Source organism: Simochromis diagramma, unplaced genomic scaffold (assembly GCF_900408965.1).
Source record: "Simochromis diagramma unplaced genomic scaffold, fSimDia1.1 OVJJ01000483.1, whole genome shotgun sequence".
NCBI lineage: Eukaryota > Metazoa > Chordata > Actinopteri > Cichliformes > Cichlidae > Simochromis > Simochromis diagramma.
Genome location: NW_024386835.1, coordinates 3,777,109 through 3,802,607, shown reverse-complemented (window position 1 = coordinate 3,802,607; position 25,499 = coordinate 3,777,109). Strand labels below are relative to the sequence as shown.

General features: G+C 40.4%; 3 protein-coding genes across 5 annotated transcripts; 2 read left to right on the top strand and 1 right to left on the bottom strand.

Annotated features, from left to right (window-relative positions):
• The first annotated feature begins 3,124 nt into the window (after positions 1-3,124).
• LOC120731935 (translocon-associated protein subunit alpha-like) lies at positions 3,125-8,850 on the top strand. The gene is made up of 9 exons (XM_040029351.1): positions 3,125-3,261; positions 4,099-4,217; positions 4,294-4,387; positions 4,556-4,683; positions 6,491-6,625; positions 7,029-7,105; positions 7,527-7,605; positions 7,800-7,893; positions 8,012-8,850. The coding sequence occupies exons 1-9, from the start codon at positions 3,192-3,194 to the stop codon at positions 8,074-8,076; spliced, it is 861 nt and encodes a 286-aa protein (XP_039885285.1). The 5' UTR covers positions 3,125-3,191; the 3' UTR covers positions 8,077-8,850.
• Positions 8,851-9,130: 280 nt separating this feature from the next.
• LOC120731947 (neuritin-like) lies at positions 9,131-15,956 on the top strand. Of its 2 annotated transcripts, none has more exons than XM_040029371.1 (3): positions 9,131-9,518; positions 10,458-10,608; positions 11,363-15,956. In XM_040029371.1, the coding sequence occupies exons 1-3, from the start codon at positions 9,467-9,469 to the stop codon at positions 11,589-11,591; spliced, it is 432 nt and encodes a 143-aa protein (XP_039885305.1). In that variant the 5' UTR covers positions 9,131-9,466; the 3' UTR covers positions 11,592-15,956. The 2 variants fall into 2 exon arrangements, with proteins under 2 accessions (XP_039885305.1, XP_039885304.1); XM_040029370.1 differs by having other exon boundaries at positions 9,142-9,518; positions 10,455-10,608.
• Positions 15,832-22,183, bottom strand: sys1 (SYS1 golgi trafficking protein). Of its 2 annotated transcripts, none has more exons than XM_040029368.1 (4): positions 21,993-22,183; positions 19,794-20,082; positions 19,632-19,699; positions 15,832-19,370 (listed from the first exon to the last, which is right to left on the bottom strand). In XM_040029368.1, the coding sequence occupies exons 2-4, from the start codon at positions 19,953-19,955 to the stop codon at positions 19,130-19,132; spliced, it is 471 nt and encodes a 156-aa protein (XP_039885302.1). In that variant the 5' UTR covers positions 19,956-20,082; positions 21,993-22,183; the 3' UTR covers positions 15,832-19,129. The 2 variants fall into 2 exon arrangements, with proteins under 2 accessions (XP_039885302.1, XP_039885301.1); XM_040029367.1 differs by having other exon boundaries at positions 19,794-20,050; positions 21,993-22,181.
• Between the last annotated feature and the right edge of the window lie 3,316 nt (positions 22,184-25,499).

Sequence of the window (25,499 nt, the reverse complement as noted above, 5' to 3'; positions counted from 1 at the left end):
CTACAAGACAGATCAGGTACCAAGGCTGAAGACCTGCCCTTTCAGTGTTAAGGAATACGACATGAACACTTTTGATTTAAGGGGATATATCCTTTTTACTTTAAATATCCTGAAAAAGACATTTAATTATCTTTGAGGCACTAAATATAATCCTTTAATTATTTCACACAACATCTGGATACTATGTGACAACATATTAAGAATGAGAGCAAATTCTCTCCGTGGAGACAAATATTTGTAACTACTACAGCACAAACTCTAGTAGTTATGATTTTTACACATGTATGCATAGAGATAAAAGAATCCATGAAAAGCAGTGATTTGTATATGAAAAATAAATAATAATAAAATGAGATTAAAAAAATAAAAATGCTAACTACGACCTTTAAGTTAAAAAAGTCAATAAAAGTGTTTAATAAGTGCAAACGACTAGGAAATTTAGACATATGAGGTAACAGATGTCAGTGATGGAACTTGGAAGCATCCTGTCAAAGTAATGGATCAAGTCATAAACCAAAATAAATAGTATCTTTGTTGTAATCCTGCAGATATCTTTATATATCTTTAAAGTCAGTCGTGAGCTGCTGGGTCAAAAATATGCCAGTGGCCATGACAGAAAGTGAGGTTAACCAATTATTCTGGTAACAGTCTGACACATTCAGCACATGGTGGTGTTCACTGATTTAACTTTTTCATGCTGACCTCTTTACTTGGCAACACACACCTTAAATTAGTGGTTCATATTTCATAGCTGCAACATCAGACAACAGGAATTAGAGCAGCAAGGAGGTGTTAATGGATGTGTTTACAAACCAGAGGCCCAGTTTTTTAAGTCACATCCTAGTTTTGGTCACTTTGGGGGTAAAATATGAGTTTTTAGCTCTCTTAGCATCTTATTCTCATATCATCCAGATAAATCTGTTGGTATTTGGCTTCTGTAAGCCTTTAAATCTCCTGGATTTATCTTCATCTGATGACCGCTACAAAGATTCATATTTGGCAGACAATGATCGCCGTTTAGAAACACAACCAAATATTCATAACCTGTATGGGAGCATCTCAAACAGTTTGTTCAAATCACTGTCAGACGTAAGACGAATATTTGCATACATTCTGGGAATTAATTTCACCCGGTTCAGCAATCATTCTTCAGGATTCATTTATAGTGCTGAACTGCAGCTCCTAAATCTTCTGCATACAAACGTGCAGGAGCTGGCAGCCTGCTGATCAGCCCCATCTGTGTCAGCAGGCTGAACGCTAGTTCAGGATGAGAGGAGCAAATGATAAGACTCTCACGGTCCATTTACTGAAGGAAGCGTGGGTTGAACACGCAGACAGCGGTGCAGTCATTTGTTTGTCTTCTTCTGTGTATAAAGTGTCACATTTTGAATATTAAATTAAACCAGATGTGGGAAGGATTGTTCCAATCATCTTTTTGGGCATCTGAGTTATTTTTGGTTTAAACATTGATTCAAAAGTTACTGGTGCTGACATCTGACATGGATGAAAATTCAGTAAAGGGTGGCTCAAGACATTTAGGCTGTCTTAGCTATCCCACACAACACTGGGTGAGTTATTCTTCTGCAAGGAGTGTGGGCTATAGGTTAAAGCATGTCCACCTTTATACCACTGCACTCAAGCAGATATTTAAAGTCATGGATCTGCTCAACCAGGCAAATCCAAAATGTGAGATCTTTTCATAATTTGTTAAAAGGAATGGCGCAGAAAGAGCTGTTACACTGTTAATTAAATGGACTAACTGAAGCGCTGCTCATCACGCTGCATGTATAATATCCTAGCTGTGTTACTCCATCCCGCTGCTTAGTATTCTCCACCTATAGGATCATTCTAATGCTACAGTGTATTTATTAATAGGAACAAATAAGACGAAGGAAACTAAAACTGACAGTTGTGGGAATGCTTGTGTTATAGTTAGGTACACCGGTCAAAAACACATAAAGCCACATTAACCACAGTGCGTCAGAAACTTTCCATTGTAAACAACTGCAGAGGTTTTCACTTGTATTAAGAGAGTTTTTGAGATACCACCATGCTATCTGCTATGCAGACATTAATTTATTTATTTTTTTTATCTTCTGGTTTGTCTACCTTTGGCTACCCTCTTGTCACTCAGTGTGGTTTATCAAAGTCAGTCCCAGTGTTAGAAATTGATGTAGAAATCTATGTACATGTCTTGTGCAACACCGCTTCCAAAAAAGTTAGGACCCTGCGAAAAATGTAAGTAACAACAGAATGCCAACATCTGCAGGTCTCATGAACCTATATTACGACAAAACAGAAAACATCAAATGTTTAAACTGATACAATTTCATGAAAAATATTTTCATTTTGAATTTGATGGCAGCAACACATCCCACAAAAGTTAGGACAGGAGCAAGAAAAGGGCGGAAACGTAAATGTTGGGACTAAAGATGGGCAGAGGTTCAACAGTTTGCAGAGAACGGTGTCTACAAAATGTGGAACAGTTTCAAAATAAAGTTCATAAAATGTTCATCATAAAATGTGAAGACTGAATACCTCCTAATCTACAGTCCACAACATCATCAAAAGATTCACATAATCTGGAGACCTCTCCATGCGCAAAGAACAAGGCTGAAAATCAGTAATGCATATTTCAACAAGACAATTTACATTTACATTTATTTACATTTTACACAGGGTCACAACTGTTGTGCAGCCTCATGTGCAACACAGACGTGTCACGGTGTAGCCTGTCATATACTGTCATATATATTAAGCTTTTGGATTATATTTAGCCTTAATGCGAATCAAGGGATTTTAATGCCTCACCCACCTCCATTCATGTGCCCCTGGCCCTTCATAAAAACATGGTGATTCAACTTAATGTTCCTGTTATTAACGTTTTAGATGCTGGTGTAAAATAAAAAGCCCTGAAAACAAACAGCTGTTATACACAGTCTACTTCACATCCACATCCAGCCCAACGACGGTGTTAAAGATGGACGACGTGGCTCCACTTCATCCACGCTATAAAGTTTGTTTGTTTGTTTTTCCTCTAGGTGGCGGTAATGCACCACTAAGCTCTACGCACGCGCCATGAAACATGGAGAAGAAGAAGAACTCCTCTTACCCCGCCCCCTCCTCAGCTCCCGTCCTCTACTCCTCAAACTGCTGATGTGGTACTAACTTCAGCCTCCACCTCTGCAAACATGTTCAACTTCACATCAAAACTTTTGCTGCTTTTTCTCCTGGCCTTCCCCTGTGGTCTGATATCAGTTGGTAAGCATTTATTTATGTATTTATTTCACTTGAAAGCAGGCAGATACATTTGTAGCCTCACTCCGCTGCTGGTCAGAAGTTTTTCGCCTAACATTGACGTGGCACAGTCACGGGGCGATCCGACAGCTTTCTCCACAGCTGGATCAGCTGCTAACGTGAATATAAGGCAGGTTTTATTCTTAAACATCTAGAGATATACAATAGTCTGTCGCTTTTGTTGTGAATTAAAGAAAAAGCGGTCTTTTTCTTCGTAAGAAGAAATATATACACGTCACGCAAAGTTTAGTTTCCCTTTAGAGCCACAGAGGAGCTTTTTAATACAAATGTATGAAGTGGCCGAGGATGTAAGAGCAGCTGGAGGCTCCCTCTCTTTTCTGGGACACGTCACCATAGATAAGATGTTCGTACTGTTTGGCTCTGCTGGTTTCTGCCCTGCTGACACACATTCACGTGTCTTTGCTCCTGTTTCATTGAAATTGGAGGCAAGGTTGCCAGATTTATTACAACCGCTTTTTATTTGATTTTTCCTTGCTTAAGTGTATATTAGATTTTCGTCCACATTTCCATTGCTTTTCTTCTTTAAATAACCATCTATCACTTCATCACGTGACTTGATACAGACATAATCTGACATAAATTGCTATGAAATAAATAAATACTGTCTGTGTGACGATGATGGCCAAATGCAGCACTTTCTTGTCTGTTTTACACGCTGAATTAATCAAAGATTACAAGCTCAGATTGTCATATGAAAACTGCTAAAACATTTTTCCAGTATGTTAACCAGCATCATTCCCGTAATCCATTCATGTCTTCACTGTGGCTTCTGACTCGCAGGCCACGTTTATGCCGACTCAGACTCGGCCGAGGACATTGTCGAGGACTCAGATGCTGCAGTAGATGAAGAGGAAGATGATGAAGATGTCCTTGTTGAAGAGGATCAGATGCAAACCTCGGTATGTACAGTGATGGCGCAGTACGATTAGGCATACTAGTGGTGGTTTTACAATGTAAAGTTGCGTGTGTCATCAGGAAGGACACGAAGATGACTCTGACGAAGCGGCGGACAAACTGTTAGCTTCTCACCCTGATGCCGACACGACGATCATCTTCACCACGGGAGAAGGTTGGTCTCGCTGGTTTTGTTAATAATTGCTAGAAAACTAAAGCAAAAAGCTTAATTAGTTGTTTCATGGTGTAGAAGCCAGTTTTGTGGCCGTGTTAAACACATGGTATCTTCACATTTGTGGTTTTACTTTTATTCATTATTTACTTCTGGTCATGACACTTTTAGAGTTTCCTGCCAATGAAATTGTGCGGTTCCTGGTGGGTTTCTCCAACAAGGGTAGTCAGGAGTTCACCGTTCAGTCATTGGAGGCCTCTTTTCGTTATCCCCAGGACTTCCAGTTCTTCATCCAAAATGTAAGTGACACAATGTGCCGCATATCCTGCTGTAAAATGTCTTCAGGACAAGTTCATAACTAAAGAGATTTAGCTATGAAATTAAATGTTATTGGCTGCCTTTAAGGCCGCTCATGGTGTACATCTTCCACCTCTAACTACCACATGCACCAGTATATAAAATGTAAGAGGTGAGATGGGGCTGTTCGATATAACGATATATATCGGATGACGATATAAAAACGTCTATCGTTTCATTTTACGCTATCGTTTGTTTCGTGGTGTCTCAAAATAAACTGTTTACGGCAATATTTTTTCATCGTTTTGATGGTCACTGTAGTGGCTATATTAATTTCTTAAAGTTCTCTCTTTCTCTTATATTTAATATAACCACACTACAGACAGACAAGCGCCTGTTTTTATGGGTTGTCGTTAGCAACAGCAACGGTAAAACCATTCATGTCTGCTTGTTTATGTTCCACATAAACCTTTCACAATAAAGCTCAAGATCCTGTTGAGACTTTTCAAAATAAACTGAATCACGTATTTACGGATGAGGAGCAAAAAGAGCCGCCAGGTGCTAAAAAATAAACCTTAGACTCAAACGTTAGAACAGGCTTTTCCCCGCAGCACGCCGTGTAGTAAATACTCACAAAGAAAACGGCGGCCGTTACAACTTATGTCTAAAAATGTATAGTTTCAATTAAAACACTCGACTCCAGGTACACGACACGCAGCTGGAAACACTTCACGCAAGTTGAGCTGCCCGAGATTCACAGAATTTACAGAAAATGTTACATTTTTGTGATTTATATCATTATCAGACGATAGATGTCTTATATCGGGATATGAGATTTTGGTCATATCGCACAGCCCTAAGGTGAGAGCATTTGCACTGAGCGCCTCATAACTCTGGAACAACTTGGTTGACATGGTCGGTCACTTTTTAAGTCATGCCTTTAAACCTTTAAACATACTTTTATGGCAAGACTTTCCCTGAGTTTATATCAGGGTTTAGGTTTCTTTGAATTCTCTTTTTATTTCCTATGTTCATTACTTCTGTTTTATTCTCTTGAATGTTGAGAAATGCTTAAAAAATACATATAAACACTCTCTATTCCTTTCATGTCTTAATGAAAAATAAAGTAAAAAAATGTTAAGGGTGGGATTGTACATCCATCCTTTCTTCCATTTATCCAGTTCAGGATCGTGGCAGGGGCAGGAGTCTATCCCAGCTACCACAGGGCGACACACTGGTGACCTCTTGGGCCAGTCGCCAATCTGTTGCAGGGCTAAAACACGCAGACAGCCATTCACGCTCACATTCACACCTATGGGCAATTTATAATTCCCAGTTAACCGAACCCCACATGTCTTTGGACTGTGGGTGGAGGCCAGAGTACTCTGAGAAAACCCACACAGACTCAGGGAAGAACATGAACTCCACACTGAATTGTGTAACAGAACAACTTAAATATCTGAATGATGCAGAAACATTAAAGTAAAATGATGTTTATTATATTTGTGCACATGCTCTCTTCATTTGTGAATTTCCCATTTCTGGGACTAGCAAAGGCTACTTTGTTTAGCTTTAATGAAACAGTGCTGACCTCTAACACCATGGTGTTAGAGGTCAGCACTGTTGCTTCAAAGCAAGAGGGTTCCAGGTTCCCGGAGCGTTTCGTGTGGCGTTTGCACGTTCTCCCCGGATTCTCTCCGGGTACCCCAGCTTTGTCCAAAGACACTGATGTTAGGTTAACTGAGGAAACCAAACTAGCTCATGTCATACTTTAAGAAAATGATTGCTTAGTGTTTTGTGTGTTTATAGTTCACAGCTTTGCCCCTGAACACTGTCGTCAAACCACAAGCTCAGGCCTCCTTCGAGTACTCCTTCATCCCAGCACAGCCAATGGCCGGTCGCCCATTTGGACTTGTAATCCTGCTCAACTATCAAGACACTGAGGTAAAATAAGTGTTACTGTTTTAAAAGTGTATTTATTTATTGTTTTTATTGAGAGAAGATGGGAGGGGGTAGAATGTGAAGATATCAGGCAGTAACTGTCAGGAATATTTTTCACAGCACACCTAATGATTATTCATGATTCATGAATATTAAAAGCCTTGAAGAAATCTTCATCAGCACTACATTTTGTTTGCAACTATTTTTTTTTCTCTCTCTCCCATAATTTGGATTCCCAGGAGGGTCCTTACTGTCATCATTTCCCCCTGCTGAGCTTTGACTGCTTTTTTCTGCACTATTAACAAATACTGAGTCATTTTAATGACAAGTTTTAAAGAGAAGCTCCTAAATTCTTTTGTTTTCCCTGTTTGTCTTTTGACTTCTCTTTTGTAAAAAATAAATTTAGGGCAGCGTGTTCCAGACTGCCGTTTACAACCAGACTGTCACCATCACTGAACGAGAAGAGGGACTGGATGGAGAAACGTAAGCTTTTCTGCTTTTTATAATGTAAAGGCAAAATTGAAAATGCAAATGAAGTGTTTTGTGTCTTTTTAATTCCACTGGAGAAAAAAAAAATGGAAATGTACAAAATTGTATTTGTCACGTCGTTTTGGCACATCCGGCTCTCTGCAGCTCTCCCAGAAGATTGCACTACATGTACAAACCTGCAAAAGGAGGTGTGAAATTGTCACAAAGAGACTCGCAGCCAGGATTGTGCTGCTGGTGTAAGACGTGCAAACTGTTGGCAGAAATATTAGTCGAGCTAAAGACAGCGTATTCCTTCTGGAAAAAAAAATCTAACATAAAATTTGCAATCGAGGTTGATAAACGGAGAAATCTGGCTTCTTCTTGTTTTTTGTGCTCTTGTGTATTTGTAACTTGGAGTTTTTGCTTTTATTTACAGAATGTTTATGTACGTGTTCCTGGCGGGACTGGTATCCCTGCTGCTCTTCGGGATGTACCAGGTCCTGGACTCGAGGACGGTATGTGCTCGTCATCCCTGGCTCTTCTGTTTTTATCTAAGGATATTTTGTCTGCCCATGAGATGAAATGAGGCGCATCTTTGTAAATCGGTGTAAATGTGAAGAAATGTTTCTGGTAAAGTCAGCATGATGGTGATTAAATTGGATTTAAGATGACATAATGTGGTCTTTCTACCTTTGTGTGTGTTCTGCAGAAAAAGAGGCTTTCTGTGAAAATAGAAAAGGGCACTGCTGGAATAAATGATGTGGACATCAGCTGGATTCCTCAGGAGACTCTTAATGTCATGAGTAAGTTCATTTTGCCCAGCTGTTATGATTACACTGCTCCACTCACCCTCTGCTTTGTTTTGTTTTCTTACTGTGATTGTGATTTCTGAGTATTTGATCTTTACTTCCTGTGTTTCAGACAAGGCTTCCCCTAAAGCATCCCCCCGGAAACGAACCAAGAGAGCGGCTGGGACAGACCAGTAAACGTGCTGGCTTCCCTTTGTCGTTATAATCTTGATCAAACTTTCAGAACACCTCGCAACAATAACTCAGTTCAAATTTACAAAGAATGCGAATGTCTGGAATTCAGTTTTTGAAGCAGATTTTTTTTATGTTTGAGAATCGGAGCTCGATACAGTCTCAAGTTATTACATGCTGAGAGGATCCTGTGCTCTCATTGGACCGTGACCATTTAAACACTAAGAAGACTGAACTGTGGCTCATTTTAAAGGGACTTTTGTATCTGTGTTTGTATGTGTGTGTGTGTGAGAGAGAAAGAAAGAGATGTAATGGGAAAAATAAGACAATCGGTAATTAAGATTACAAGGGCTGGCTTGAACTGCCTTCTTGAAGAGGGTTGAATTTGAGTTTATTGCCACTCTTTTTTTTTTTTTCGATAATAATAATGAAAATATCACAGTCTTCTCTATCATCAAACCCTTCTCTGCCTTATCTGGTCTCTTGCAAAAAATGCCGTTTTTTTTTTTTTTTTTTTTTTTTTTTTTTTTAATTACCACACATGATTCACACATAACATCCATTAATGATTTTATTTTTTTTAAAGTGGTACCGTGGCAGCTGCAAGTAAAAATGTCGAAACCATGTGTCTCAGTGTCTGTGCAAGTCAATTTTGCCGCCTTACTCCTGAGCAGAGCATTTCGGAGTCTTCAGTCAGTGTTAGTGATGCGGTCTGTCACGTTTGTATGTCAGTATTTGTGATGCAACGCCTTCTGAAAAACAATAAAAGGCTAAACAAAGTGTTTTGTATTTTTGTATTTACTCAGATTATCTTTGTGTAATATTTAAAATTTGTTTGATTGTGAAAGTGTGCAGAAATCTGCAGAAAGAAAGGAAAAATCAGGGAGAAGACAAATGCTACATGTTTCCACAGCATTCCACAACATTTCCACATTTTCCCTGTGGAACAAAGTAAATATTTATTTTCCCAACCTCAGATATGTGATTGAGGGAATATATATATATATATATGTGTGTGTGTGTGTGTGTGTGTGTAAAAGCTGAGATCCTGTGATGACATCCTGTGTGAGGTGTCTAACAAAAGCATAAAAGCACCGGGTGATGAAGCAGGGCCGTGGTTCCTGCTCGGGGAGGTGAGAACTGTCCGGTGCTGAAGGGGGGAAGATGAGCTCAGCGCGCGCCGGGGGGCAGGTAACGTCAGCAGTCGGCCGGAGCAAGGAAAGACTGTGAATACACACCTACCAAGTGTTTATCGGCGCTCAATCACTGATACACATCGACTCACATTAATGATGGGCAGCTAATCACCTCCGTGTGACTCAGAGACGCTTTTTTCTTTTTATTTCGGCGCCTCAGCAGCATCCCGCGCCCTCCGCTCGGCTTGAAATGGGATGATATGGGATTTTTCATGTCGACGAAGATCGGATGGATTGTTGCCTTTGCCACCGGTACGGTATCTCAATCTCAGTCGCTTTATGGTGGGAGCCAGTTGGGATGGTTTGGAACAGAAAGCTGTCTTTTTTTTCTCTCTCTCTTCTTTTAATCTTCCTGCAGCAGAATGTAGGTGCTGTGACCGTAAGCTTATTTATCTCCATCAGTGTTGCATGATGGTTATCAGACCTGTACCACTGCCAACTGCTTGTAGCGGCGGTAGATAGCCTACTGGGTGTTGTATCTATACTTAGTGTGCAAGCTTTCTTACATGAAACGCTTACCCAAAGACGAAAACTCACGGAATGGTTTCTTCTTCTTTTTTCACTCAACTGTCACTTTTACTAAAATACAGAAATATGCACTTTATAATCAGTACAGATTATTATTGACAAAGCGAGCTTTGGGCTGCGGTGGTCAGGAATGTTTTCCTTCCACCACATTACATCTGTCTAGAGCAGTTGCTCCAAAACTGTGGGGCTGGACGACCAGGAAGAGCATGAGCCGAATGAATGTGATCTTTTGGTAGGCAAAATAAACAAAAGTTTTCTGATGCTGACCTTTATTTAACTTGGATCCCTTTTTTTTTTTTCACTCTTAATTATTGATAAGAAATATGGAGTGTGGGGTGGGGTTTTCCAGCTTCTGAAGTGAAAGTTTGACAACCTGTCACATAGTTTTTCTGATCAAATTAAATTATCAAATTAAATAAGAGTGATAGTATTTATTATTAGAAATGTAATAGAGAGGTCTTTGCTTAAAGGTTGTATATTCGTAAGTGAAGTCTGACAGTAGTCTGAAATCTTAAGCCAGACACTTAGCGAGAAAGAAATTTGATTTATGTGCACTTACAGTGGATGCTGATTTGTCTCTCATGGTTATTTGTAGCTCGTCAGTGGACAAAGCATCACAAAGGCGGTAAAGAAAGCTGTCTCCTGTATCTGTTTTTTCAGTAGTTCTGTCCTTAGCGGTGCCAGGAGACTCTGTCGATGTGAAGTGTGAGAACATTTATAAGGACTTCTCCGAATGTGTCCTGGAGCTGGGAGAGAGCATGGACAACTACCAGGAGAACGTGACCAGTGAGAGGGGAGTGGCAGCTGTGTGCAGGTGATAATTACTTTACCGGCGAGTGCACGAGCAGCAGCGAGACATTCCCTGTAGAGTTTTGTGAGCTTGAGCTCTCATCACGCTTTGTGAGTAGAGCTTTCATGTGCACTAAGATACAAATGATAACCCCAGCAGAGAGAACAAGAAATGCAGAGAGAAACCAGCTTTCATGGGTTTTCAATGGGGTAAGAAACCCATTGGTGCACAAAATTGTTTTTCAGTTCAATTAGGATCAAATAAGGCGTAATTGAGAGCAATAATATAGACATATACAGCATGAAATATTCATCTCATAACAAAATACTGGAGAGAAAGGGAGCAGATGCCACAATCCCAGAGAAGAGGAGACTAGAGAAATGAATGGTGCTGAGACACTGAGCCATTGTGCTAAATAATGTATGACCTCGCTGCAGCAGTAATGAAATTCGGGGGAAGTTCTTTGTCACTGTTACTGCATGCACTCCACAACCCCAACACAGTGCACTGAAGACAAAGATTTACACTCAATCCTTTGGTTGAAAATTGCCCACTTGCAATATCATCTGTGATATTGTTTCACTCTCTCATACAGTTGCCATGGTAATTAAAGCACAGCTTGACTTACTTGCATCCTTCGTAGCCGTGTGAGTGATAGATTTTTGGCAAGCAAATTAATCGGGCACAGCCAGTGCATGTCTGCATGCTGTTGTGGGAATGACTTCCGAGTGAAATGTCAGACACAGTGCTGAACTGATGATCCTTTTATTTGCCACAGCCACTGGGAAGCTTTCCACACTTGTGCGCTCACGGCGCTGTCCGACTGTCAGGAGGAAGTCAGCTCCATCTGGGAGACTCTGAGGCAGGACTCCAGGAAGATACGCTTCCAGGGAAGTCTGTTTGATCTGTGCAGTCCCAGCTCCTCTCCCAGTCTAAGTTCACCTAGCGCTGTCCTCATCTTGCTGCTGATGCTGGCCTTGACTGGGCCCGGCTGGGCTTCTGCATAGATGGAGCAGGGGTTGGGTGAGGAGGACGCCGTATTCGCCGTGCTTCGGGCCTCCAGAGTTTAAACTTAAAGCCAAGGATTTAAGAGCACAAATGTTTCAAAGGATTATTTTGACCTAGAGTCGCTGATGTCTGTGATGAATGAGGTTTGAAATTCTCTCAAATACTCCAGCTTTGGGTGGAGTGGCAGAAAGAACTGCATTCTAAACAGATTAAAAGCACACACTCTCGTGGATTTCACATTCAATTTGGTCAGCTCGTTCTACTATCAGACACCTGTGGCTCTGGGTTACTAACACTGTACAAGGAGCAGGCACATTGCCGCATATATCTGTACAATGTCGTGCAGTAAAACACAGCTTGCAATAGTTTACCTGTGTGAAAATATAACGTCTAATTTTTGTAGTTTTTAAGCCCAAATAACTTTTTATTCATCACTCACATTTTTGTATATAAGATAGTTATTGCATCCATGGTGTGTTTTGTGTAAAGTCTGATTTCACCATGCTCCTTAAAGAAAAAGTTTGATTTTACAATAAGTAAATTAGAAAACTGACCCCACTTTAAGATCTCACCAGTAAATATGAAAGGCATAGCAACCAGTTTTAGCTTAGCTTGTCATTAAATATATATATATTTTTCACTTTTGTGTAATTTGAAGAAATGATTTAAAAATGTTTGTGAATGATCTGTGCTGGCAGTTCTGCCCCACCCTCTTATTTCCAGTTTTTAAGCTAACCAGCTGCTGCTTGTAGTACAGACGATGGGGCTGTCAGACTACTACAATGCCAGTCTGCCTCTTTAATTATGAGCTACAGCATAAACCTTTTGACCTCCACTGAGTTTGTATAAACACAGCTTTGCTCTGTGAAAACACTAAAGAGACACGTCATGAAGAATAACATCTTACCGCTTTTAAGTTCCTTACAAACTTGGTACAAAAACCAAGGAAATTATGGTTTGGTTGGTTGTCCTCTGTTGTAACAATGCTTCATGTTAAATATTATACTACTGGAAAGCCTGTTAATTTCTCCTTACATGCTGCCACATTTGTAAGGAAAACACATTTTTGGGTTGAGCAGCAGAGTTGAGTATGTGGGTTGCACCCATGAAAACCTTGCCAAATCTTCAGCTTATTCTGCTACTGACTCGTTTGGTGCTTATTGGATTGGATGATCGAAGTCTGAAGAAACAAAGTATATTGGCAATTTAACAATGACAAACCAGATTTGACAAGTTTTTCAGGGGTGCAGCTCTCATACTCAGATTTATTGCCGAGACGTATTGTTACAACATAGAAATTATCGACCAAACGCAAATTTCTGTACTTTTTGTTTATTTAAGGTTGTTACAGATCAAACAAAGAGCCAAATCAGACTCGACATGACTAAACAACATTTGTATGCACTATAGAGGTGAATTCACTCTTTAACTTGTTTTGAAGTGTAGAAAATGTTGTAGTAAGGTGACAATCAAGCAGTTCGTACACAACTTTGGATTCCCTTTCTCCTTATAAGCTTTCAGCCCATCAGGGCTGATGTTGCATAGCTGCTATAAAGACACCAAAAAATAGGGGATGTATATTGCACATGATCCATGTTAAACCTTTAGTTAAACCATGGCTCCTTTTAATTTTCCAACCCACTGATCGTTGTGTAAAAACAAAATTTTTGTTTTTGTGACTTTCTGTGAGAAAATGCTCACTTGCTATTAACATCCTATTACTAACCTTGTGTATTAAAGTAGTCTGCATACTCCAGTAGATGACAGAATACACGTGGGTGGCTTTTCAAATACAAATCTGCCATAAAGTTCTACTGATTACACCATTAATATGTGTTTGATATATCAAACAATGTTCTCCTCTTCTAAAAAAAAATTTTTATCTGTTAAGTCAAGTTGTGAGAATAATAACAAACTTCAGAAACAGAAAGATTAATGTGTAATAACTTGCATCTATTTAGCACAAAAGTCTATGAGATGTCATGAGTAGTAATTGTCTTTTGTGATTAATATTTTGGTGAATGTGTCATGGAAAAAAAAGGTGTTTATTCTTAAAACAACATCAAGCCCTTTGGTTCGGAGTAAATTCAAATGTTGGAGAAATAGTGTTTCTCTTTTGTTTGTTTTGCCCAAACTGTGTCCATATATACATATTTGCTTTAAAAATGATCTTAACAAAGTTGGATCATTCAGTCGTTTATGTTATCACAAGTGCATGGTGATTTTTGTGACAGTGCTTCAGAAAAATGGACAGATTGTTAATTTTACCTCGGAGATGGCGTACAGTGGTCTTGATCTGTGCATGAAGTTACGCTAGCTCCTCAGTGTGCCTGCATCCTTTGTTATGCAGATGTATTATCCTCACCCCCATACCTACCTAGACTCCATCAGCATGTTTGCTCTGTTTCTATTTCTTTCATCTTTCAAAGTGCAATCCCTTTTCCAAAAAAGGTGGGAAGAGCCAAATAAAACAGAATGTTTGGATTTGGAAATCATGTCAACCCCTATTTAAAATAAATATAACACACCATACTAAATATAATGAGATGGATAGTTACGAATGTCACATCTCAAAAGCACTTGAGATAAGAGCGTGTTCATCACTTCTTGAAACAACACTCCACAAGCATTTCGAAACTGAGAAAACCAAATGTAGTTCTGAAATCAATTTTTTCCCAATTTATGCTCGTTAACCTGCTCAACAGTTCAGTTGTTCTCTGCAGAAGATGCCACCATACGTTCTTTTAAAGCCTGTTTAACATTAATGATGCCTGGATGGACAAAAGTATTGGGCCACCCACATGTTACACCTACAGGAGCTGCTTGGTTATGGAAAGTCGTGCCACGAAGCTCCTAGTGGACAGTTTTTGTGCTGATGTTAATGCAAGAGGAGGCTTTCTGCAGTTACTAAGACAGCAGAGCGTTGGCAGCTTTTACGCACTATGCACCTCAGCGCTCGCCAGCTCTGCTCTGTATCTTTATGTGACCACTCGTTGGCTGAGTTGTTGTGGTTCCTAAACGCTTCCACTTTGCAATAATACCACTGACTCTTGATTTAGACTTCTGCAGGGAATCTTTGTAGAGCCTACAACGTAACTTACGTAAGTGGCTGATGTCATTTGTGCTTGTGCCGGTGCATTATGTGTGGTCATGTCTCAGTGTTTTATATGCGGTGCCAGGTGATAGGAATAAATAAACTGCAGGGATTTTTTTCCTCCTCTTATTGAAGTCAGTTTTTTTGAGGGTCCAAACATATTTGTTACTCTGGGGGAGAATAGCTTAAGCAATTTTCCTCCAGGAATTTGCTGACATTTATGAGTCTTCATATAGATATGATTATTTTTCCTTTTAATGAGGTAATGATTGTTATTCTCACATGGATAAATTCAAAAGGAAAAATCAACAGGACTGAACAGGCCAGTCACAATAGCTGACATGTAGTCGAATCACGTTATGGCTCAGGGTTTAAGGGGGATTTGTGGTTGCGACAATTAGAGCATAGATCAAAAAGCATAAACCCAAAGTAACAACTAATGTTGTAACAACGACATCCTACTACAGGGCAGCACTTAAATTCAGCAAGTTCTTGAGAACAACCCATTCTTTCACAAGCAGACTGCAGGTGTGGCTACGTGCTTGATTTGATACACCTAAATTCAACCATTAAGAGGTGTGGCCTAATACTTTTGTCCTGTATAGTATATCTGCAATTTACCATACCATACATACTAATGCTTCCCATATCATGGTTGCTAGTATGTAGGTGGTAAGATTTAATAGTTTATGCAACTACCAGAGAAGACAACATATCAGGATGTTTCTTTATTTTTGTTTAATTTATTCTTATGGATGACAAGACAAACCTGTTCTCTGACAGTGGTCCTGAGTCGCTATACTGATCTTCACAACATAATCATGTCTATTTCTAATACAGTGCTACGTGAGGGCGCACCTTCAACATTGGCTTTTAGCCGTTTCACTTGCATACAGAGATTTCTTTGGATTTTCTCTGAACCTTTCAGTGATATTATGCACCATCCTTACTTCTGACATAGTTTTCTGGGACGCTTTCTTTACTAAGAGTCATTTTACTCGCCTGTCCAGTAGTTTAACAGCATCATCTTCAAAACGAGAACATATTTAAAAATAACAAAGTTAAAGAATGTTTATTTTGGACTACTTTCATGAATTACGGGGTTTAAATTTTTTGCAAAACAATGCACTCTGTTTTTATTGATATTTTTGCCTAATGCCACAGCTTTTTTAGAAAGAGGTTTGTACTGCTGTTACGTCATCCACTGTGTACCTGGGGGTAACAATACAAAAAAAAAAAAAAAGTTGTGATGTCCTCAAAGCATGAGCAATACAATAGTCACTTCTTAAGAGGGGACTTTTCTCCCTGCTGTTGAACAAAGCATGATGATACCATAGTAATCCTAATAATGACAGCTCAGACATGGAAAGAACTCCTGAATGTAAAACCAAGTTCAGTATCCATGTGAGGGTTTGGTTTTTTTCAGTTTAATACACAATTTACAAGACTGTATAAAGCAATATATGGAAAAGTAGTGTGTTTATAATAATAAAGCACAATGTTTAAAACCTAAGTGTGTGCTCACTGGCTTCAGGAGAGTAACAGCACTAAGATGGAAACTGGTGGTACATTTACTGATTGCAGCCGATCCTTTTTAACCCATCTATTACAGTTTCTGTTTTTAGTCATCCCCGGAGCAAAGTGGGGGTAAGGACGACTGCAACCAGCGTTTTTCAACTCGTTAGTGCTCTCCCATCTGCTGCTTTCCACCTGGACACTTCCTGCAGCGAGGGATCAAGGCCCAGGGCAAAAAAGGTTTGGAGAAGTAAAGACATGCATGTAGAAATACCCTCATTAGAGAAGCCATGTTTGATGTCTGAAGCATGATGGCCAATGTTTGTTTTTGCTTTTTTGTTTTTCCACCTGCAGTTTCCTCTCCAAGACTTTACCCTTTTAATATAATCAACATGAGCTGTGCAGACATTTAAATCTCCAGAAAGGAGAAATACGCACACCGTCTGCGATTTTTTTTTCTCCCCAAGGAATTTAATGATGTGAATAGATCTATCCAGAGTTTGTATATTGAATTACCAAAAAAATATAAGATACAAAAGGTGATGTGAACACTTTCAGAGGTTCCACTGCTAGATAACAAAGTAGCAACTTAGAAAGAGTAGTCACGAGTTTGTACAAAGTAAAAATAAAGTAATTTGTGGAGATTTTGGGAAACAGTTGTTCACCTTTTTGTAAGAGTCGGCTCACTCTTATATAGAGCAGGGGTGTAAAACATAAGGCCCAGGAGCCAGAATCGGTCGGGTCAGGTGAAGACCCCGGCCGATTGGATGGCTTTGAAAGTGAAGGAGGACATAAATGTTAAACTTTTTACAGTTTTTTTTCCACAAGTTTTACATCTTTTCCAACTGATAAGACCTCCCCCGCTGCCATTCACAATACACCAAAGTAATTAAGTTACAGACTCCTGTATTTTACACATTTACTTCTTACAGTGAAGCCCAACAGGTTGCACTGACAGGTTTTCTTTCATTTACAATAGCGTTGCATTTCTTTATCATGTAAAAAAACCAAGTCATACTGTTAAAATTGCACTTTTATCTTACATTAAGATGAAATGTGTACACTGACAGAAACTGGAGTTTTACTTGTTCGGCCCACATAAGATCAAAGTGGACTTTAAGCCTGACATCTCTTCTGTGGAGTAAATATGAAGCTACTGCTTAAATGGGAGGATGGGAAGAAATCTTGACTCTTTTCACTTCTTGCTTACTAGCAGCTCAGGCAAGACCTCCCTCATTATAATATTATGCATATTTAAGACAAGTCATCGATATACCACGCTAATTACCTTGAGAGGTGATGGATTACATTCTTTGGACAGGCTAGCTTTTTCTGTTCCTACTCAAAGCAGCTTGAATGGGAGCTGCTTTCCAATTTGAGGCTGCACCTTCCAATATCGCCCCCTGCATCATAATTATAAACTCATTTCACACTTTAGGAAAACGTGACTGCAAAACAAGACACTGCATCATCCGCACCATCAAAGCTGCAAAGGTTTTAAACTGACAGTCTAAAGAAGAGCATCTCGAGCGTGTGTAGCATGAGCTGTAACACATTAAAGACAAAAAGTCAATTCTGTTAAGAGTTTAAAAGTCACCAGCGAAATGAGGAGTCTGACACTGCTCCAAAAAGGAGAAAAAAAAAAGACATCAGAGCTGCACATTTTAGGACTTTCCCCATCACATCCTCCCCGAACAGCAATTTTTCAGAAGCACAGACAAAGCCAGCTGTCAGAACGCAGCTGGTGGCTGACAAACTGTCCCCAAAGTGGCCAAACGGTTTGCATAATACATCATGCCATAAAGAGACAGAACCCAACAATGCTTGCTGTGCAAAATGTGGTACAGACTCAAAAAGAAAAGCATTTAACAAGGATTAGGAGGCTGAATGTAGGAAACATCAAATTGAGCCTGGTTTTTATTACTTTGGACCACTTATTGAGCCCCAATTATGACGCATAAAATCTTTCCTATATTTGGATTTACATGATGACCTACTGATTAGCATACAGTGCTTAACAAATTTATTAGACCACCAGTGTAAGATTTATGCCACAGCTGCCCTAAATTACCAATAAAAATCATTTTTTATTTTTCTGTAATGGTTAATCCACCAGTATGTGCAGCTGAAACGATATTTTTAGTACTAAAATATAATTATTATTATTATCAATTATTTTCAAATTTACAGTTTTACCAAAGAAAAGAGCTAAAATGGTGCAAAAGCACTTTTGCTTTATTAAGGTGCCAAATTACAGTTGTTGTTTTTTTACATCCATTACAGATTTGAAACATTTGTTTTTGTAGGTGAAGTTTTTTGGCAGATTTCTAAAATAGTTGTCTTTGTGACAGATGAGCTAATAAATCTGCTAAGCACTGTACCTTTTTGTTGCCTAAAAACACATTTCTCCCCATATTTAACATTTAAAAGCAGCTTTAAGAAGCAGCAACTAAAACTTTGATGTGAAATTTGCACACCGGCATCTTTAAAGTGCTGTTAGGACAGAGCTTTTTAATTTGCGTATGTGTATGTCTGCTAAATTTAACAACAATCAGAAAAAAATGTCTTAAAATTAAGGAATGAAAATAATGAATTTCAACATAAAAACTTACTTAAAAAACATTTGTAGTCATTTAGTTTAGAGGAGGATGTAAACTGACATGTGCTTTCAAAAGACTTAAAACAGGTGTCTTAATATGCTACAAATTTGCACTGTCCAATATTTAATGTGCAGCTATGAATAAATAGATCAGGTCCGGGAGGGTGAACCACTTGATGGAAACAGACAAAGCACGAAAATCCGACATGCGTGCTGACAGAGGTTCATGTTCTTTTTCTTTTCCAAGAGTGGAGGGTGGAAAAAACCCTCCTCAGCGAGTCCCTCAAGGATTACCCTTCACAATCTTTCAGCCCGTCACCAAAGAAAATTCACAGATTAGATTTCGGTCCAGTGTTGACTGGAATTGCCCTGAGCTCAGTCCGCATGCACAGGTACTCTCCAATTACAGCCATCAACGCCATGCAGGCTATGTTGACGAGCCACCAGGACAAGGCAGCTGGAAGATGAGCGTTATATATCCAGCAGCCGATCATGTGGAAGAAGTGCACGGTGACCGTGAAGTCCAGGCACTGTTTCCCTCGGCGGATGAAGAACCACAGACCGAGGGCGCTGCAGGAACAGTGACACGGAAAAGATGCCAAAGTTTGAGTATCACTGTACATTAAATGTCGACCATTTTCTACGTAAACATTTAAAATTTTCAACCTTTACACTTAACGAAATGTGTAACTGCACAGGTGTAAATAAGGTCTACACACCCCTTTATAAAGAATGCCTCATGGGATGCTTGAAAAACAGGATGCTGTTTGGCTGTCACACAAATCTCATCCATTTATGATGTATAGAAAAAAGACTGATGATATTTCTCACCAGGTAAGAGAATTCAAGATGAATGCCATCATTGAGAGCCTGCCTTGCACGGTTGCAAAACCGAGAGCCTACCAAAGCAGAGAAAACATTTAAATACAGTTTTAAGAGAGCGAATATGCAACACAAAAATGCATAAACACGCACGCATATCTTAAAACTTACTTGATAGCTGAAGATCTGGTCCAATGACCGACTACTCTGCACAAGGCTGTCCACTCCAGCCAACCACAGGCCCAAAAAGCTGTAGTAGATGCACTGCATCAGCACGATCTGGCACACGATGAGGACCGGGTCCCAGATGTAGCTACGGAAATGAGTGGCCATTGCTGGCTGACGTTCCACGTACAGACACAAAGGACGTTAACAACTGCTAACAACTGTTAACTGCTGGCCCATCAGATGTGACTTGTGGGTGTGATCTAAAAAATAAATAAAAATAAAAATAAAAAATCTGAAACACAGAAAGTTACATTGGAAAAAAAGGATTAGATTAGTACAAAGCTTGGTTTTAAATCCTGCTTTAATATATTTATTAGACAGAAATAGGGAAGATTATAGCTACAGCCAGCTGCTTTGCACTTAGGTAGAAAATAAACAGATGTCTGGAACAAAGTGTTTAGTACACTTCGGGCACTTAACACGGTTAGTCCGGTTGACTTAAGCTTTCGCAAAAGTCAGTCTAGGTAAACTATGTGCTTGCATTCATAGTTCCTGTACAAATGGGGGGTAAAAAGGCAGGAGATGAGATGAAATGTGTGAGGAGTAAAGTGTAGAAGTTTATGTTGTTATCGGTTTACACAACAGAGGATAAAGCAGTCCTCATGACCTTTGCACTCACATCAGCAGCAGCTAATAATCACTAAAAACAGGTCAGCAGATCACTACAGTGTTGTCTTATCTTTCATCTTTGTGCATGTGTAAGCATTTATTTCCATCTCAATTCACCGTAGATCTTCTGCTTGACCAGCTCATATTTCCCAAAAAATGTTATGGTCCAAAGCTTGGACATATATAATGGTTGCTAGGGCTGGGCCATATCATACCATTCATGGTAATACCGGTATAATTTTGGGCAACGATAGAAAAATGAAATATGAGATACTTTTTTGTTTTTTCCATACATTAAAAAAATGAGGAAATATTTGAACATGAAAAACCACTGAAGATAAACGCCTGAGCTTTGTACTAGTAAACCAGGATCTGTAATTTGAGAGAGATACATCAAAAAATGTCGAGTATTGGCTAGTTCAGAAGGAAAGAAAGACAGACAAAAAAAACATCAAGCAGCCCAATAAAGTTGCACATTTGAGCAAAAGCTTTACATTGCAAAAGACAATTAGTGATCATTTGCGAACTGTAGATTGAATTGAAGATGATGTCCAAAAGAATGCTAAATTAATGCCATTTACATCCAATTTTCGTGCTGGATTACACAAACATGTTAAGTTTTATCACAAAAACAGTCTATTCCGGACAAAACACAGTTCTAAAGTTTCCAGATGGCTTTCTAAATATAACAGAGATAATAAATTGTGTTAAATATATGAAATATTTCATTTTCATTGATCCATTTCACTAGAGTAGCCTTGCAAGACCAGGATGTGATGCACACGAGGTGTGACTAATAGTGCATTGTAAGACCCTAACCCGAATCCCGGACTGCTAATACTTGATATATGAGGGTAAAATTTCATAGCAATCATTACATGTGTCCAAACTTTGGACAAAGTTCTGGCAAATCGGGCATGGTCGAGCAGAAAATGTTGAACAAAGCTGATGATGTGAGATGGAGTGACACACCAAGTCACATTTAGCAATTTTAATGGCATGACCACTAATGGCTTTAAGAATTAATCCAATAATATATCCAACTTGTCTTCAGGTGAACACACCAATGCTGACATTTTTGACCTGAAACTTCCACAACAGCATCGAGGCTTTAATGAAGACATCCGCTTCTGCTTTAACTCGGATCTCAGTTAAATCACACCCACAATATCCTGCTTTAAATAAACACCGAGGTAGCTCAGTAACAATCGGGGTTGTAATGTTATGGTGATGGTAGGTTAGGGTTAGGTGAACACAGAGAAACCCGATAGCACAGGTAGCTTAGCCGTCGACCAACACATACTCGCAGATTAGCAAAGGCCAATGTAATATCATGTGATCGCTCACAGGCGGGAGACTAAATGGCTCAAATCTATTTATTTATATTAAGCTCAACTAAACATAAAAACGAAGGCTAACTCGCGAAGGCTTTAATCTCCCAGCCTAAAACCTGTAAACATTACAGAGGGTGAGTCGGCGGTAAGTTAAAGCTTCATCGTGTTTGAAGGAGAGCGGTCTGGAAGTGATACGGACCTGCCCGCGGGTCAGAAAGTCTTAAGGATGCTGGATCAACGATAATCCCTATGGCTCTTCAAAGTTCCCCAAATTCTGTCGTTACTTAACCGGGCCTCATCGTACACTACATTGGACTAGCTAAACCCTGTTAACAACACGGAAGTCAGAACAGTTTGCCCGGAAAGAAAACTTCATGACCAACTAGTCACTGCCAAAGTAAAATACTTCCGTTCTATTCCTGAAAACACATGTACTGTCACTCCTGCGACATTAATTATTTGCCAACAGTGTGTAAAAAAAATGTCTCGTAATTCATCAAAAAGCAACGTCTATAATTGTTTTGTTCATAATAGGTTATTTTTCGTTTCGGAAATTTTTTTTTGATGAACTAGCTACATTTATTTTGAAAATCTACCAAGTTAAAACTTCCAAACGGTTGTAAAAAATTATGAATTTTACTTTTTGCATATCTAAATCGATAAAGAAATAAAATGATAAACGTTTAAATAATAATTAATAAGAAGCTGTTAAAATATCCAGACAGACAAAGGAGGAAGGGCATATTAACATGTTGGGGTTTTTTTAAATTGTTTTCATTGGGTTTTTTTCCTCCTTTCCTTTTTTTTGTCTTTTTACTATTGATATTAAGAATTACTACCTTATTGTGGTGGAGGGGTTTGTGTCTCCCAGGGGCTATGTTTTCATGGAGGTGAGGGGGTTGCCCCCCTGGTAGGGTTTTCCATGGCAAATTGGTCCTGGTTTGGGTTGCCAACTTTTTAATTATCAAATAAGGGACACTCTGGAGTGCCAGAAGCACAATGCACAACCAGCTGGGCATAGTATAAATATGCACTATATGTGACATTGCATGTAATGATCATACATAACATAACATTTAAAGTAGAATAAGGGATGAACCAATTTTGCTGATTATACGGGATGTCCCTGCTAAAACAGGACAGTTGCCAACCCTAGTCCTTGGTCAGGGACCAGACAAAGACCATTTTAAAAACACCTACAAGTAGAAGTTCTAGAAAACAGTTCATCCTGCCTGGGATAGGGTTACCAGGGCCCTTCCCTGGTGCAGAGTGACTGCCCAAGGGTGAGCACTTGGTCGCCAGTCTTTAATCCATGGCTTCACAGACACCTCCCTGAGGGAGTTGGGCTGCGTTTCCTGTGTCTGCTGCGTTTTCTATGTTGATTAATTCAGAATGTGTATTTATTTGACCAGTTATTTGTCTGCTTTGCTAATCCAGCCAGAGTTAGGGCTCCGTTTAAACCTGGGGTCTCTCATTGGATTGTGGAGCCATCTCCCTGGCTTACAGCACCAAAAGTCTGAAGACGAGCGGGGACAAGTCGTCCATCACCGAGACATATGGATAGGCTCTGTGGCTGCAGTGATGTGGATATATATATATAGATATATATATATATAGATATATATATAATGGATAGCGTAGTGGTTAGACTACACGCCTTTGGAGCAGAGGATCGCAAGTTCGATTCCTGCCTGGGGCGTCTGTATCCAGTAAGGGTCCTAAGGCTAGACCCCCTATGCTAAGCAAGCCTACCGCAGACATGAGCGAGACAGATAAATATGAAGGCATGCCGGCTCGGACGTCACCCGGATCAACAAGGTCCGCGTCAGGTGTTGAGGAACCAGGGCACCCTGACGAAAAGTGGGCTACTGGAACAAGAAGGCAAGAGACGAAAACAGGGCGTTGTTGGAATGCTACTATGCAAGTAACCCCAGCGGAAGGGGCTACATGAATAGGATGATGGACCTATGGATTCTCCGATACCCAACATCCACAATGACGGCGAAACAACTAGTAGCTCAGTGTTCCAACATTCGAAAGAAGGGACTGCTCTCACAGCTAGAGATTGACGAGGTACAACACAAATGCTACGGCAAGGAGGAGTCAGGACGCCAGGTCAGGGGGGAGATATCATCACCCCCACCCGAGATTGGGTACATAGCCCCAAGTGCAATAGGAGAAGGATCGTTGAGTGCGAGAGGAACTGACCTGAAAAATAGGATCATGGCCAAGCTTGAAACCTGGATCCCCCGTAGCCGGTTACCAAGATTACGTGAAGTACCCTCAGAAGGGCTGCTAGATGATGTTAATGCAGCACTACGGACAATACCGACACTAACAAGCTGATCTACAATACGGCAGCAGTGATCAGTGAGATGCTTGGCTACAAGTTGAACAGCCACAAGGGGCAGTACCCTCCATGGAGAAGGAGGCTAGAGGGCAAGATCAAAGTAGCACGGAGGGAGGTTAGCCAACTAACGGAGTTGCAGAAAGGTGCGACAAAGAAGGTGCATAAGAAATACAGCAAGCTGTCCATACCTGAGGCCTTGGAAACTGCCAAGCAAAGACTCACAGCCTTGGCCAGCCGCTTGAGGAGGTACACCAGAGAGATCGAAGGCAGGAGAATAAACCAGCTGTTCTCCACAGAACCAGCAAAGGTGTACTCTCAGTGGCAAGGGAACAATAATAATAAGAGAACAGCACCACCAAGGCTGGAGACGGAGCAATACTGGAAGAGCATATGGGAGAAGGACGCAACCCATAACGGCAATGCTCAGTGGCTAGTGGATCTGAGGGCAGACCACAGCGACCTCCCTGAACAGGGTCCAGTAACCATCACAGTGGCAGATATCCAAGAAAGGGTCTCCAGTATGAAGAGTTGGACAGCACCAGGGCCCGACATGGTTCACGCCTACTGGCTAAAGAAGCTGACTGCACTCCACGAGCGTCTGGCAGCACAAATGAACCAGCTGCTAGTTAACGAGAGACACCCGGAATGGCTAACCGAAGGTCGGACAGTCCTGATCCCCAAGGACCCCAAGAAGGGACCGGTCCCCTCCAACTACCGACCAATAACCTGCCTCAGTACTACATGGAAGCTCCTGTCAGGCATCATATCGGCTAAGATGAACAGGCACATGGGTCAATACATGAAGTGGGACACAGAAAGGGATGGGCAAGAATACCAGAGGCGCAAAACACCAGCTACTGGTAGACAGAACAGTCAGCCGAGACTGCAAGACCAGACTGACCAACCTGTGCACTGCCTGGATTGATTACAAGAAGGCCTATGACTCAATGCCCCACAGCTGGATACTGGAATGCCTAGAATTGTACAAGATCAATGGGACCCTAAGAGCCTTCATCAGGAACTCAATGGGGATGTGGCGTACAACACTAGAGGCCAACTCCAAGCCCATAGCACAAGTCACCATCAACTGCGGGATCTACCAAGGAGATGCTCTGTCCCCACTGCTGTTCTGCATAGGCCTGAACCCCCTCAGTGAGATCATTAACAAGACTGGCTACGGATACCGACTACGGAACGGAGCAGTTGTCAGCCACCTCCTGTACATGGATGACATCAAGCTGTATGCCAAGAGTGAACGAGACATCGATTCACTGATCCACACTACCAGGCTATACAGCAATGACATTGGAATGTCGTTCGGACTGGAGAAGTGTAGCCGGATGGTAACAAAGAGAG